General features: G+C 36.2%; 1 protein-coding gene across 5 annotated transcripts in view; it reads left to right on the top strand.

The window, feature by feature from the left end:
• LOC142344032 (uncharacterized) overlaps positions 1–9,001 on the top strand; it is a 59,607-nt gene extending 50,606 nt beyond the window's left edge. For 2 of the 5 annotated variants that reach the window (XM_075395490.1, XM_075395489.1), the window contains exons 2-5: positions 409–842; positions 1,345–1,602; positions 1,954–2,192; positions 8,256–9,001. In XM_075395490.1, the coding sequence (XP_075251605.1) occupies positions 725–842; positions 1,345–1,602; positions 1,954–2,192; positions 8,256–8,390 (750 nt within the window). In that variant the 5' untranslated portion in view covers positions 409–724 and the 3' untranslated portion in view covers positions 8,391–9,001. Of the gene's footprint in view, positions 1–408; positions 843–1,344; positions 1,603–1,953; positions 2,193–8,255 lie in introns of those variants that run through there. The other 3 variants (XM_075395492.1, XM_075395493.1, XM_075395494.1) reach the window with 3 other exon arrangements.
• Positions 9,002–14,075: the final 5,074 nt, after the last annotated feature.

Here is a 14,075-nt window from a genome sequence, read left to right as displayed (position 1 = left end):
GTCAATTATTATAGACGCGTTGTTCTTTTTTCATTCTAGCTGAGTGGTTAACTGTATGAACGGTGAGAACGGTACCCTGTAGGTCATGGCTTTGAACTCCTAGCAGGTCGGAGTTTTTGCGCCCTTAAAAATTTCTCTAAATCCCCCCCCGCCTGTCATTCGAGAGCTCTTTATCCGACATTTGTCCGTTTATGTTTTTAATTACTAGATATCTTCGATTAAGTTAGACTAAGACCCTTCTTCATCGATGAACAAACTATTTGATTCGCGTAAACAGAATGATATTTAAAGTTTTAATTATAATATTTCGGTCTAAGGAAGTTGTCCGTTTTCTGGCCTTTGTTGGTATTTTGTTGTAGTTTTTATTAAGTTTCATATGTCACCGATTGTAAATGGCATTATTGTCAGCTTCATGAGAAGAGAAAAATTGAAGCAGACAATTAATCTGAATTATTTATCTCGGACATAATAATTTAGTTTCTTGCTGGCTGAGACGTAGTGTAGTGTATGGAACTAATATTCGTTCTTCAGTAGTGTTCATCAATATTTGATTACGCCTTCTTTTATTGGGTCAGAGTCAAACAACACTTGATAGCGTTCAGAGGGAAAAGTTCAATGAAGAGTTTTAATACACAGTTCGCTTAGTTATTTCGGATTCTGTCAATCTGCCGTAGTAGGAGAGGCCAAATAGAGCAATAAAAACCAACGATATACAATTTAAAGCATGGATGCTTATTATGTCACGTATTCTGGTATGATGGTGGGCATTGCGCTGAGTGCAGGATTGCATTACACATTATTTGAAATGTTCTCCAAAACACGCTGCAACCAAGATAACAAAGGTTAGATTTTTTATTCTTCCTAAGTAAAGTTTGAAAAAATTGACGAAATTAGCGCCCAACTCATTAGTAGTTTTGACTTAAACTTACAGTTTATATCTTGCTTATTCTTTTGGAAATCAATTATTTGCTTTTTTAATCCTCTTTTTGAGTTTTAACCTTCACAGCTGTGAAAAATTTTAGAAGCTACCCATTCTAATGGTAGGAGGTCTGAGCAGGTTCAATCACTGTGAAAAAGGGGATCAGTTCGGGATTCGAGCCCACATCTCTTAATCGCAATCCTAGAATGCTACCCATTATACCAACTAGTCTTAAGCTCTCGAACTTGGGCATCTCCAATAACCCATTCTATTGTTTTTGGGCCTTGGGGATTTATCTCTCTAGCCATGTATACGTTGAGCAAGTGGAGCGTCTTATCAGGCTTATCTTATCCTCAATTTACATTAGGTTGTTCTCTCTCAACCTTCTAACATGTTTAGAGTTAAAATGTCTTTCATTATTTTAGATCTGCAAACTCAACAAGCGTACTGTATGATGTCCCTATTTCATGCAGCAGTTGTTACAGTTCTTTCTTTCTACATCCAATTCATGGAGTTTTCAAACTTGGACTTGTACGCCTTTTTCAACCAATTGGAAAGTCCTGCTTTTGCGTATACCTCCTGCTTTTTGATTGGTTACATGGTTTACGATTTGAAGAATGTACTATTATCGAAGAAGACGAGAAACATGCTTTACTTTTACCACCACATTGTATCTATACTGGGTGGGAAACTGTTTTCCTCAAAAGTAACTAAAGAGGGGGTTTAAGTGACTCAATGAGCTTAGTATATACTTAGAATCACTTTACTTCGACCCTAAAAAACTTTTGACCTATCAAGTGTATTGTGTCTATGTTGTGGATTGGCTAATACAGTAATGCTTCTAACCTACTTGAAAATCAGTTTCTTATTGTTAGTAGCTAGAACATTGGATAAATGATTCTTCGACTCTGTTTTCGTATTTAGCGACCCAGTTGTCAGGTAACGGGATTAAAATTTGTTTCAACAATTCGCGTACATAAATGTATCCAAGGTTAAATCAATTGTTGGACGGAAAACAGTTTTTTTTCTAACAGGTGTTTCAATCGGTCTTTCTGGTCGATTCCAACCACCTATTTTGATGTCTTATTTGGGCGAATTACCAATTGTGTTTGTTAATATACGACTGCTGGCCAACTTCGCCAATCGGCCCAAATTGTCGGAATGGATGACCCCTTTTATTTACGTGACATGGACCGTGTTTAGGCTTGGTTTCATTCCGTTTTTACTGGTCATGATCTATTTCTACAGACAGGTGTACACTATACACGAACCGGTAGGCGCTTCGATTTAAAATTTTTCTAGGAAAATGTTTTTATCCGAGAATAAGTGGAGCGAATTCTAAGATTTTATGTATCAAAATGCTAGTCTAATTTGGATTCTCAAATAATTTTTATTGTATCAATTGACTTACATTGATAAAATTGCATCGACAGGTATAGGTTGCACAATGAGTGATGTTTCTCAAAAATGTACCATAATTGAAAACTGAAATTTGCAGATTTATTTTGATTGTTGTTCCAACCTCAAAATGAGAGAAGGAACTTTGCTCGTCCGGCGTATTTTGTTCAGTCAGTTTTGATCCGAAAAGATTCATCGGAAAAAACTTTCAAATTTATTTCCGGGAAAATGGGGATCTGCGATTTTCTAAAATCTTGATTTTTTACAATATGTGTGAAGGGGAATTTTAACGGCATCTTGCTGAGTTTAAGGATAAAAATAGTTTTGATTTTTGGTATTGGTGATGCGATTTACGCACAATTATGTGCTTGATATGTAACCGGATCAAAAGCACTCTACTGACTTGAGTTTTTAATTTTTATTAAATGATAGCGAGAAACCCGAAAATCAGGGAGTGAATAACGTTAGAAAATGCTGTTTCGGTGTGCAATTCCAAAGAGTGAAGAAAAGAGAGAGCGCTTGTTTTCTTTTTTTATAGTTTTTAATTGCTCTCAAACGAAGTTTGTAGCAATTATATTAGTCCTGTCGGTCTTTTTTTATGCTTTTTTTCGCTTCACCAATTTTTCGTCTGACGCTTTTGACTTTTCGTCCTCAAAAACGGGATAAACAGGTAGCGCCCAGCGGGCATTATGTGCTCTTAGAGCCTTTCAGGTCTGTTTCAGCTCAAACTGTCTTGGAGACTTATACTTATACTTATGGTGTGAGGGGTGGTTCTTAGAGGTTGACACCCCCCCCCCCCTTTGTTGACCCCCCACCCCCACTATTGGCTCCACCCCCCCCACCGCTCTTTTGCCCCCCCACCCAGTGCTGCCCCCATCAGCCCCCGGTGCACCCCCCCCCCCCCCCCCCACCGTGGCTAGCTACTGACCAAGCCAACCGCTCGCCGGTCGTTTGAGAGCAATTCACCCGACGTTAGTCGGCTATGTTCTTTTTTTTTGATAAGTCAGCGAGCAGAGAAACCGGAAGTTCAGGGAGTGAATAAAGTTAGAAAATGCTGTTTCGGTGTAAAATTTCAAAGAGCGGAGAAAAGAGAGAGTAGTTTTTTATTCATACCTTTTCTGAAACAGAGCGAGAATTGTAGGTAAAATTTTTTTCGCTAAGCGTGCGACATTTTTGTTCACGTGCGGCTTTTTCATGCCGTTTTTTTGTTAAAGGTTTTTATGTCTAAAATTTTATTGTATGCTAAACAATGTTTAGGCTGTTTTGGTAGCGTTTTGAAGTTTTTTGGTACTTTAAGGGAGTTAAACGCTAAATAAAGGTTTTTCCACTATTTTACGGATTTTTTAAAGCTATTTTTTTTAGCGATTTCACTATTTTGTAGCATTTATTGTAATCTAAACGGTAGCGTATTAATATCGGCAGTTTCGAATACGAATTCAAGTAAATTTTTAGTACAATGCAGTTTTTGCTAAGAAAATTGACAAAACAAATTGTGAAATTTGTTGCATTAGTTCTCCAATTCTTAGATTTTGCTCCTTTTTTCAATAATTAGAGTTTTTCTTGAACTTATTGATACTTGCCTTATATTGTTTGGGTGATTTGTCGGTTAAATTGGCACAGAATTTTTTGTATGTGTACTGGTACTATGTGAAAAATAATTGAATTTTATAATTTCAGAGGGTAATTTAATTTTTGGCCAATTTTTCTTTTGTTAATTGAGATTTTTTAATTTTCTCCGTCTTGATGATCCATGCCAGCGGATAGCTAATTTTATTCAAGCTGCTGTTTTTGTCGATTTTCTTTCGGGAATCCTTCTAGCTTTGATAGATATGTAAAGTGATTAAGAGAAATCTAATGACTTGAGTTTTGGATTATTTTTAAAGGAAAGCGATTTGTAAATAGCCGCCGTTAGCTTTTCAAAACTGCTATATTATTTAGGCGCTCTTTTTTGCTATTTGAGGAACTCGAATTGTATTCGGTCCATGTCTTTTCAACAACTTGAAGAAGAATTAGGGTGATCTTCTATTTTTAAGATTCGAAGAGGCGTTATGACTTTGTTTTTTTTCAATAAGTGAGTGATCAAAGCAGCAAATTAAATTTGGAAAATGATGTTTGGGTGAACAATTTCAAAGAGTGGAGAAAAATGAGATGGCTTTTTTGTTCCTACGTTTTTTGAAACAGAGCGAGAAATGTAATTGTGGAATATATTTTATTGAGCGAGCAAAATATTTTGTTGTTGTGCGGTCTTTTTATGCTGTTTTTCCTTTGTTTTAATTTTCTGTTGTTTAAAATGTTATTGTATGCTAAATGACATTATTCAGGTTGTTTTGATTGCGCATTGATGCTTCTTGGTACCTAAAAGTATTTTACGCAAATTTGAACTTTTTCAACTGTTTTTTAGGAATTTTAGGCTATTATATCGATATTTTTACTTTCATTGTTTTTTGTGCATTTATTGTAAACTAATTTGAAGCGTAGTAATCTCAGGCAGCTTCTTATACGAATTCAAGTATTTTTTTTGTATAAAGCAGTTTTTTCCATGAAATTTGATAAATTTGTTACATTTGTTCTCCAATTCTTAGTATTTTTTTTCCACCATTAGAGTTGTTCGTGAACTTATTGAGATTGTTTGGGTCATTTTTTAGTCTGGGTTTCCTTGGAGCAAATTTTTTCTTTTGTTTGTGTACTTGTACTCTCAGAAAAATAATTTTTTAAATAATTTCACAGGTTAATTTACTTTGGCGAATTTTTTTTTTGTTAATTGACTATATTGTTTTTATTTTCTCCGTCCTGATGCTCAATTTATTTAAGATGCTAGTTTTTTATTCGTTTCCGGAATCCCTCCGGCAATGTTTTTAAATGCTTAAGTGTGGCCGAAACAGAATTCAAAGTCAATTGTGCGCGTGAAAATAATTGTTAAAGCAAAAGAAAGGGAAAGTTATTTTTTTTTTGTAAATCCTTTCAAGAGATGGCGAAAAATTTAAGTGTGGAAAAAGTTGCTGAGCGAGTCAATTTTTTTGTTGACATGAGACATGGGCTTTCTGTGCGTTTTAGCTGTAAATTATTCGGCTAAAGTGGTTGTTCTCAATTACTATTGCTTGTAAGTGCGCTTTTGGAAGCATTTCAACCATCTGATACAAACTATTAGACTTCAAGATGCAATTTTCAGCTATTTTGGTCCTTTACTTTTTTCAACGTATTTTTGAAATTTTTATTCCATTTTGCTAGTGGTTTTGATGACCTTTTCATTTGATTGGAATTATTTTTGAGGTTTTTTTTTACAATGAACTGATTTAATGACTTCAATTTTTGGCTCCTCTTGTCTGCCGTTGATGTTTCTGACATCTGTTATCTGCCTTTCGGAAAAGATTTTTCATTCGTAAATTTTTGCCTTCTTTTTGTAACTACGAGGAGACACTTGGATGTTAGGATGGGCAGGTTTTAGAAAAATTGAGTTAATAAAATTCTGAATTCTGTTCTTTGCCCTTTTGTTCTTTTCTTGTTTGTCGAGTGCGTTGCGAGTCACTGAATTAACTAGAAGTTATTCATGGGAACTTTCCAGAACAATTATTGAGTCGGGGTAATAACATTTTGTGAGAATTCTAGACGGAAAATGTTACTCGTTTTTTCAATCATCTGTTGTCGCTGTTGAAATAACTTGCTAGAGAGCGAGGAATACTACAAATGTTAGAAATAGTGGCGGAGTTCTTTGATTTGAGACAATCTTTCCCCACTCTTTTCTTTTCACTGTTGCTTTATAAAAATTGGCTTTATAAAAAAGAGTAATGGAAAAAGATAATATATGGTGTATAGTTGTGTAAGTTATGCAAATTTGGTGTTCTCAACGAGACTTGATTATGAAGATGAGATCAGGGATGTTATCGCCCTCCTCATGAAATTAATTAAGTACTCTTCTGTACCTGCTCGTCGTCACCGAAAAGTTAAATAAATTTTTGTTTTGTGTATCAATTGTGTTGTTCTGTGTATCAATTGGGGTCCATTTTTTGAACCCAGATAAATTTTTGCAAGATGTGCTCTGCATAATTGATTTGGAGTCTCCATTTTTGCAGATTTTTAAATTGTTTCTTCTAGTTTTCTTGATATTGTCGTTTCTCGGTATATGTTCCTTTCTTGTTTTTGTCTTGGTTTTTGCTATTGAATGAAACGGCATTCAAAGATATGCTGGAAAAATTATTTAGTTATAACTCGTTGATTTTTTTTAAAAAATCATTTTTTTGTTTTCAATTCCATTTTATTTACATTACCTCACGTGTCTTTTCGAATTAATTACCATAGTGCAATGTATTGTTTGTTTAATTACGGACGAAGCTTGAAGCAATTATGGTAAGCGTGTGTGGCTTTCTATGCAAATTTTTTTCTCGACCATTTTCTAGAACATTCTTTCGATATCACTTCTTGAGTGACTGTTTCACGCTTCACTTGATTTTTGCGTGACCTAAATTGCTCCTATTCAGAAATTGTCTTTTTGAAACAAAAGTGGTTGTTAGATATGCTATCAAAATGACCTGATAGCTGAGTGGTTAATGCATGTCTGTTGCGTCAGAAGTTGAGGGTCCGAACCCCTTCTTGGACAGAATTTTGGCACTCTTAAAAATTATCCAGGCTACAGCGAGCTCTGAATTAGGCTTTCCCCTGTCGTTTGATGTTGTTTTATGAAGTATATAGATAGGTAGCTTTTTGCTTTGAGTCGATTCAGGTGTATTTTGGTGGAGTCTTGTTTTTAATTGCTCTTGAGCGAAGTTCATATCAATTATTGTAAACGTGTGTGTCTTCTTTATGCAACATTTTTGCTTGGCAGCTTTAACTTTTCGAGTGAATTTTACGCCCTTGGCTTTTTGCGTTTCGCGTGATCTAAAATTCTCTCTCAATCACAATTTCGAGCAGCTGAACTCAATTGGCGGAAATTTGATACTAAAAGTAAATGAAAAGTGCGCCGAAACTGGTGCCATTTTTCACTTTAAATTTTAATAGTGGTATATTTTAACCTGTAATGTGGTTTTTTGAAGCCAACTATTGAACTCCTTAGTCCCATTTAAGCTCCCCCCGACTGAAGCAGGCTGTAATAGATTAGAGCTCCCCTTAGTCGTTCGAGAGCAATTCTTCCGACGTTTAGTCGGTTATGTTTTAGTTTTGTTCGCATATTTTGTTAACTGTAGAAGGGAAATTGAAGTGATGAAATGATGAAAAGGGAAACGGAAGTGGAGCAACAAAGGAGAGGTTTTCGGGGCATAAAATGTTTCCAATTCCTTCTAAGTAGATCACGCGCCACAGTAGTTTTAGTTATAGTTTTAGTGTTTTTTCGAGTGTTTGATCGTGTTTTCCTAGTTTTTTTACATTGTTTTTCCAATCTGTTCTAGGTCTAAATTTTTTTCTTCAATGAAAATTCTTTGATTTGTATCCTTCTAAGTTTTTAATTCGTGAGAGTTTTCAATGACGTGTTTCGTTTAACATAATTTACGATCTTCACTTCTGAAGTAAATAAGGTTAAGTTCAACAAGTCAAAATGAAAAGAAACGAGATGAACGGGCAGAGCCCAGTAAGTAGGTCGTAGTGCATTAGGTTATTAGATTCATTATCAGTGATTGCTGGGTTATCAGTGATTACAGGTTATCAGTGATTGCTGGCTGGCATCTGTATTAAGCTCAATAGCCTTCATTTTAGAGTCGAAAAAATATATATTTGTGTAATCGGACCGAAGCTGCTCCCCGAATTTTGTATTTTTTGTCACATAGAATTAGAAACTCGGACACTTTTCTGTCAATTATTAACTTTTCTTTTTCCGTTTCAATCTGGATGTGAGTCAGGGGTGTCAACGGCTGTTATTTGCTTGCTGACTAAGTTTAATATAATTACCTAGCGACTAAGAATCAATCTCGTTTTTGTGACAAACGATTCGATGGCACGACTTTTGTTTCAGGTGTACTTTTGGGCTCTTTCTTATGTCTTTCTATCTCTCGCAACGATGAACCTATATTGGACCTACAAAATGCTGAGCGGTACCTTGAAAGCTACGAACGACATTTCAGAGAAACCATCAGACCATTGTGATTGACCACGTTCCTGCGCAATTCAAGCCAAACTTATTTTGCCTTCATTTGTTTTCTTTAATTTGAATATAACTGATTAATACAGTTGCTTAGGTTCTTCTATGGAAGTAATAAATTTTATAAATTTTTAAATCTCATTTCTTTTTGTATAATTTGTTCCTTCTGTAAAGATTATAATGACTAATGTCAAAATGCCGTTCCTGGATAATTTAATTCTTTTACTGCTACTAAAATTTCAAATCGGATGGTATTCATGATAACTTTTCAGTTGAGATTACTTGAGTCAGTTTACCATTTTGGAGTTCTCTTGTTGCCCAAAATCTTGAGAGCTGTTTGCATAATTGAATTGCTCCTACAGAATTGATGCAGTGTGTTATCAATTGCTCTTTTTTGTGTTGGCAATGATCAACAGGTTTGCTTGTCAGCATTTGTTTCTGACTTTTATAATCTGTATTAATGTTGCCTGAAAGCGCCTTTTTCCTCATGCGAGCAATTAAAATAGTCTTTATCTGAAGGAAATACGACTGACGTCATTTTTATCTGAACTAAGAACTGTAACATTTTCAATGTTAACTTTACATACGAAAGAGATTTTAATTCATTATTGCAGTTTCAAGTTATTTTCAACGCCAGCAGTTGAGATCAATTAGTAGAGTATATTCGCTAAAAAATTGTCTGGGAGCATTGAGGTGCATACAATTTGTCACTTTCCCAATTTTTCGCAAATGCGGTGAATTTAGAAATTATTTCAATTTTTTAAAATTCCTGTTTTCATTCCGAGTTAAATAGCTGTTTAAAGACAACAAATTAACCAAAAATATTCAGTAGGAAAATGGACAAACAATACTCAGTTAGAGCATAATTCTGATCATGTTGTTTTAACTATGGCGCTATATTTTTTGTAATAATAATGTGCTACTACTAGCGCGAGATTTATGCCGTACCAAAAATTGGAAATGTGAGTTTTCGCAGGACAAATTCGAAACACATTTTTGAATGAGCAATGTCTATTTCCGTTTCACTTATCCATGCAATTTGAAAGTTTAAAGTCAATTTAAATTTTGCTTTAAACTTTCAAATTGCTGTAAATTTTAAGTTTAAATTTTGCTTTACCTATAGCAAGAAACCCGAATTGAATTAATGGCGTCTTCGCATCTTTGCTTGGCTTTGTTACTTTTAATGGCTGCAAAGCAATAGCCAAGTCAGCTACTGCTAAATTTGTCTTGTTTCGAGCGTGACAACGATTGTCACCTCTTGTCTCAATTAAGCTTTCGTCACCAGTCTATCCAATTTTTTGGCTGAGTTTTGTGCGTCTGTTTTGTAATGTTCTTTTTCACTCTCAAAACCATTGTTCATTATTCTCAGAATTACTTGTACTCAATTTTATGGGAGAGTTGAAGTCAGCTGATGATATCTCATTCCAGATGCATTTTTTAGGATAGCAAATAAGGGTCTGACCGTGAACGAATTGGTAGATATTATTAGAAACATAAGTAAGAAATTGTTTCCTTATCCTTTCTTAAGCCTTTGTTATTGGTCTCTACACTACAGGTCCAGCAATTGACTTCGTTTCTAATCTTAGCTACGCAAATGTGCACACTCAACGGTTATTTCCCTGATAAGACCAATTAACAGCCGATTTATCGTCGACAGTCTCACGGATGTTGTTTGAATCCTGTAACGAAACATTTGTGCGATCTAATAGTTAAAGGTATGGGGGATGGATATGGTGGGGGCTTCGTATGTAACCCTGTCAACATTCAATGTTTGGTACGCTGGTGTTAGGTCCTAATCCTATATCCAATGTAGCATTAATGGTACTTTGAAGGGGAATGGATTCGAATGTTATCTATAGTTCCCAGAATTCTATGCTAAGCTGTGGAAACCGATTGATTATAACTATAAATTAAGATTTTATTGGTTTCCGGTTTTTGTTCATTTGCCACGTGCCAATTATCTCATTGCTGGACAGATATACTTAAAAATTATGTTCATATCTCTTCAATTTAAACTGGACTTTAATATTGAGAAATTCAAAAGAAAACAAATGTTTGTTTTTTAGTTTTGAATTGCTTTCAAACGAAGTTTGTAGCAATTATATTAGTCCTGTCGGTCTTTTTTAAATGCGATTTTTTGCTTGACCAATTTTTTGGCTGACCCATTTGACTTTACGTCCTCAAAAACGGGATAAACAGGAAGCGCCCAGCGGGCATTAAGTGCTCTTAGAGCCTTTCAGCTCACTAGTCTCCAAGTGTGCGGTTCACAGAAGCTGTTTTGGAGACTTATACTTTGGTGTAAAGGGGTGGTCCTTATAGGTTGACCCCCCACATCAGCCGCCCTCTCACTTTACCCCCCATCCCCCCCTCAATCCCCACCCCTGCATATCATTCAGGCCGTAAGGTCCCCGTGCAGTCAACCCCCCAGTGTTGCAACCCCACCCTCATTAGCCCCCGATGCACCCCCCACCCGCTGCGCTCATCTCACGCCCCTCTCAATTAAGCTAAAGCTAGCCTAACTAAACCGTGGCTAACTAATGACGAAGCCAACCGCTTGCTGGTCGTTTGAAAGCAATTCGCCTGACGTTAGTCGGTTATGTTGATCTGTTTTAGTGATCTTATAAAGTCGCGGAACGCCCATAGAAAGCTGATAACAAGCTTCTTAGAAATTTGTTGTTTTTATAGTTTTTATTTTGAGCTCGATATTGAATGATTTTTGATTTGCTTATTTTTTGGGAAAAGAATTAAACCAAAAAAAAATTAGAGCAATTTTGCTGGGCAAGCGAATTAAAATATTTTGTACACATTCATGTTCTCAGACGTTTTTCGAAAACGACGTTTTGTCACAGACGTTTTGTCACGTGGCCGAATAGTTTTTATCATTATTTAATTATCTTTTTTTATGCTCTTGTAAAAGAAATCAAATACATGAGGTACATGAGTTATTTCAGTACGTTTGCTATTTCAAGATAACTGATGGTTTTACGAAAGGTCGACGAGTGATTTACGTCGTTTAGAAAACGGCTTCTCTATATTCGTTCTTTTCAGCTTGTGTCCAGTATTTTTTTTTACTTTTAGGGCCATTTTTCTAGAGTATTGATCTCGTTTTCTCACAAAAAATGTGACACGCAATCCTTTGTCTTTTAGCTGCTGGAAGAGTTAGGATCGTATGGTCCACCAAATAAGAATGTGGCACAATTGGATTTTGAGGAGGTTGCAAACTGCTGTCTAGATAAGATATCCCAATTGACTGGCGAGGCACTTGTCATTGTTATATCAAACAAACACAATTTCAAGTAAGTAGCTTTTGGTTTGTCTGACTGTGAAGCATTCCATCATTCATTTCATGGTGGAATTCTACTTGTCTCAGTGAATAGTCAGGTGTTATTAGTATAGAGAAGGAAGTCGCTTTCTTACAAATAAGTTCTGATTTACATTTCCGAATTCGAGTTTGATGTCATGACCTCCAAGCTGTGGTTTCGGGGAACATGTTAGTATAAAACCACTGATTCGTAACAAAACTTGGGGTTGTTTATATTATAGCCGCTGCCCCCATGATGATAATTGAGGTGGGGGTGGGGGGGGGGCTGAGGGCTATATATTAATACATTATATACTATATACCGCTAAACTGGGGTAGGGATTGGCAATAATGGGTAAGAGACAAATCCTAATAATAATTGAACTTATCTTGAGTACGAACTTGTACAACCATTCAGAAATAGCTAGGACGGCATGAACACCCTACTCAAGGAAGGAAAAGCAGAAAGCCTTACCTAGTAAGAAATTGTTTCCTTTTCCTTTCTTAAGCCTTTGTTATTGGTCTCTACACTACAGATCCAGCAATTGACTTCGTTTCTAACCTTAGCTACGCAAATGTGCACACTCAACTGTTATTTCCCTGATAAGACCAATTAACAGCCGATTTATCGTCGACAGTCTCACGGATGTTGTTTGAATCCTATAACGAAACATTTGTGCGATCTAATAGTTAAAGGTATGGGGGATGGATATGGTGGGGGCTTCGTATGTACCCCTGTCAACATTCAATGTTTGGTACGCTGGTGTTAGGTCCTAATCCTATATCCAATGTAGCATTTAATGGTACTTTGAAGGGGAATGGATTCGAATGTTATCTATAGTTCCCAGAATTCTATGCTAAGCTGTGGAAACCGATTGATTATAACTATAAATTAAGATTTTATTGGTTTCCGGTTTTTGTTCATTTGCCACGTGCCAATTATCTCATTGCTGGACAGATATACTTAAAAGTTATGTTCATATCTCTTCAATTTAAACTGGACTTTAATATTGAGAAATTCAAAAGAAAACAAATGTTTGTTTTTTAGTTTTGAATTGCTTTCAAACGAAGTTTGTAGCAATTATATTAGTCCTGTCGGTCTTTTTTAAATGCGATTTTTTGCTTGACCAATTTTTTGTCTGACCCATTTGACTTTACGTCCTCAAAAACGGGATAAACAGGAAGCGCCCAGCGGGCATTAAGTGCTCTTAGAGCCTTTCAGCTCACTAGTCTCCAAATGTGCGGTTCACAGAAGCTGTTTTGGAGACTTATACTTTGGTGTAAAGGGGTGGTCCTTATAGGTTGACCCCCCACAACACACCCCCCACATCAGTCGCGCTCTCACTTTACCCCCCATCCCCCCCTCAATCCCCACCCCTGCATATCATTCAGGCCGTAAGGTCCCCGTGCAGTCAACCCCCCCCCCCAGTGTTGCAACCCCACCCTCATTAGCCCCCGATGCACCCCCCACCCGCTGCGCTCATCTCACGCCCCTCTCAATTAAGCTAAAGCTAGCCTAACTAAACCGTGGCTAACTAATGACGAAGCCAACCGCTTGCTGGTCGTTTGAAAGCAATTCGCCTGACGTTAGTCGGTTATGTTGATCTGTTTTAGTGATCTTATAAAGTCGTGGAACGCCCATAGAAAGCTGACAACAAGCTTCTTAGGAATTTGTAGTTTTTATAGTTTTTATTTTGAGCTCGATATTGAATGATTTTTGATTTGCTTATTTTTTGGGAAAAGAATTAAACCAAAAAAAATTAAAGCAATTTTGCTGGGCAAGCGAATTAAAATCTTTTGTACACATTCATGTTCTCAGACGTTTTTCTAAAACGACGTTTTGTCACAGACGTTTTGTCACGTGGCCGAATAGTTCTATCATTATTTAATTATCTTTTTTTATGCTCTTGTAAAAGAAATCAAATACATGAGGTACATGAGTTATTTCAGTACGTTTGCTATTTCAAGATAACTGATGATTTTACGAAAGGTCGACGAGTGATTTACGTCGTTTAGAAAATGGCTTCTCTATATTCGTTCTTTTCAGCTTGTGTCCAGTATTTTTTTTACTTTTAGGGCCATTTTTCTAGAGTTTTGTCTCGTTTTCTCACAAAAAATGTGACACGCAATCCTTTGTCTTTTAGCTGCTGGAAGAGTTAGGATCGTATGGTCCACCAAATAAGAATGTGGCACAATTGGATTTTGAGGAGGTTGCAAACTGCTGTCTAGATAAGATATCCCAATTGACTGGCGAGGCACTTGTCATTGTTATATCAAACGAACACAATTTCAAGTAAGTAGCTTTTGGTTTGTCTGACTGTGAAGCATTCCATCATTCATTTCATGGTGGAATTCTACTTGTCTCAGTGAATAGTCAGGTGTTATTAGTATAG

This window comes from Convolutriloba macropyga, chromosome 8 (assembly GCF_964194025.1).
Source record: "Convolutriloba macropyga chromosome 8, txConMacr16.3, whole genome shotgun sequence".
NCBI lineage: Eukaryota > Metazoa > Xenacoelomorpha > Acoela > Convolutidae > Convolutriloba > Convolutriloba macropyga.
The sequence above is the reverse complement of the archived record's forward strand: the minus strand, read 5'-3'. Positions and strand labels throughout refer to the sequence as shown.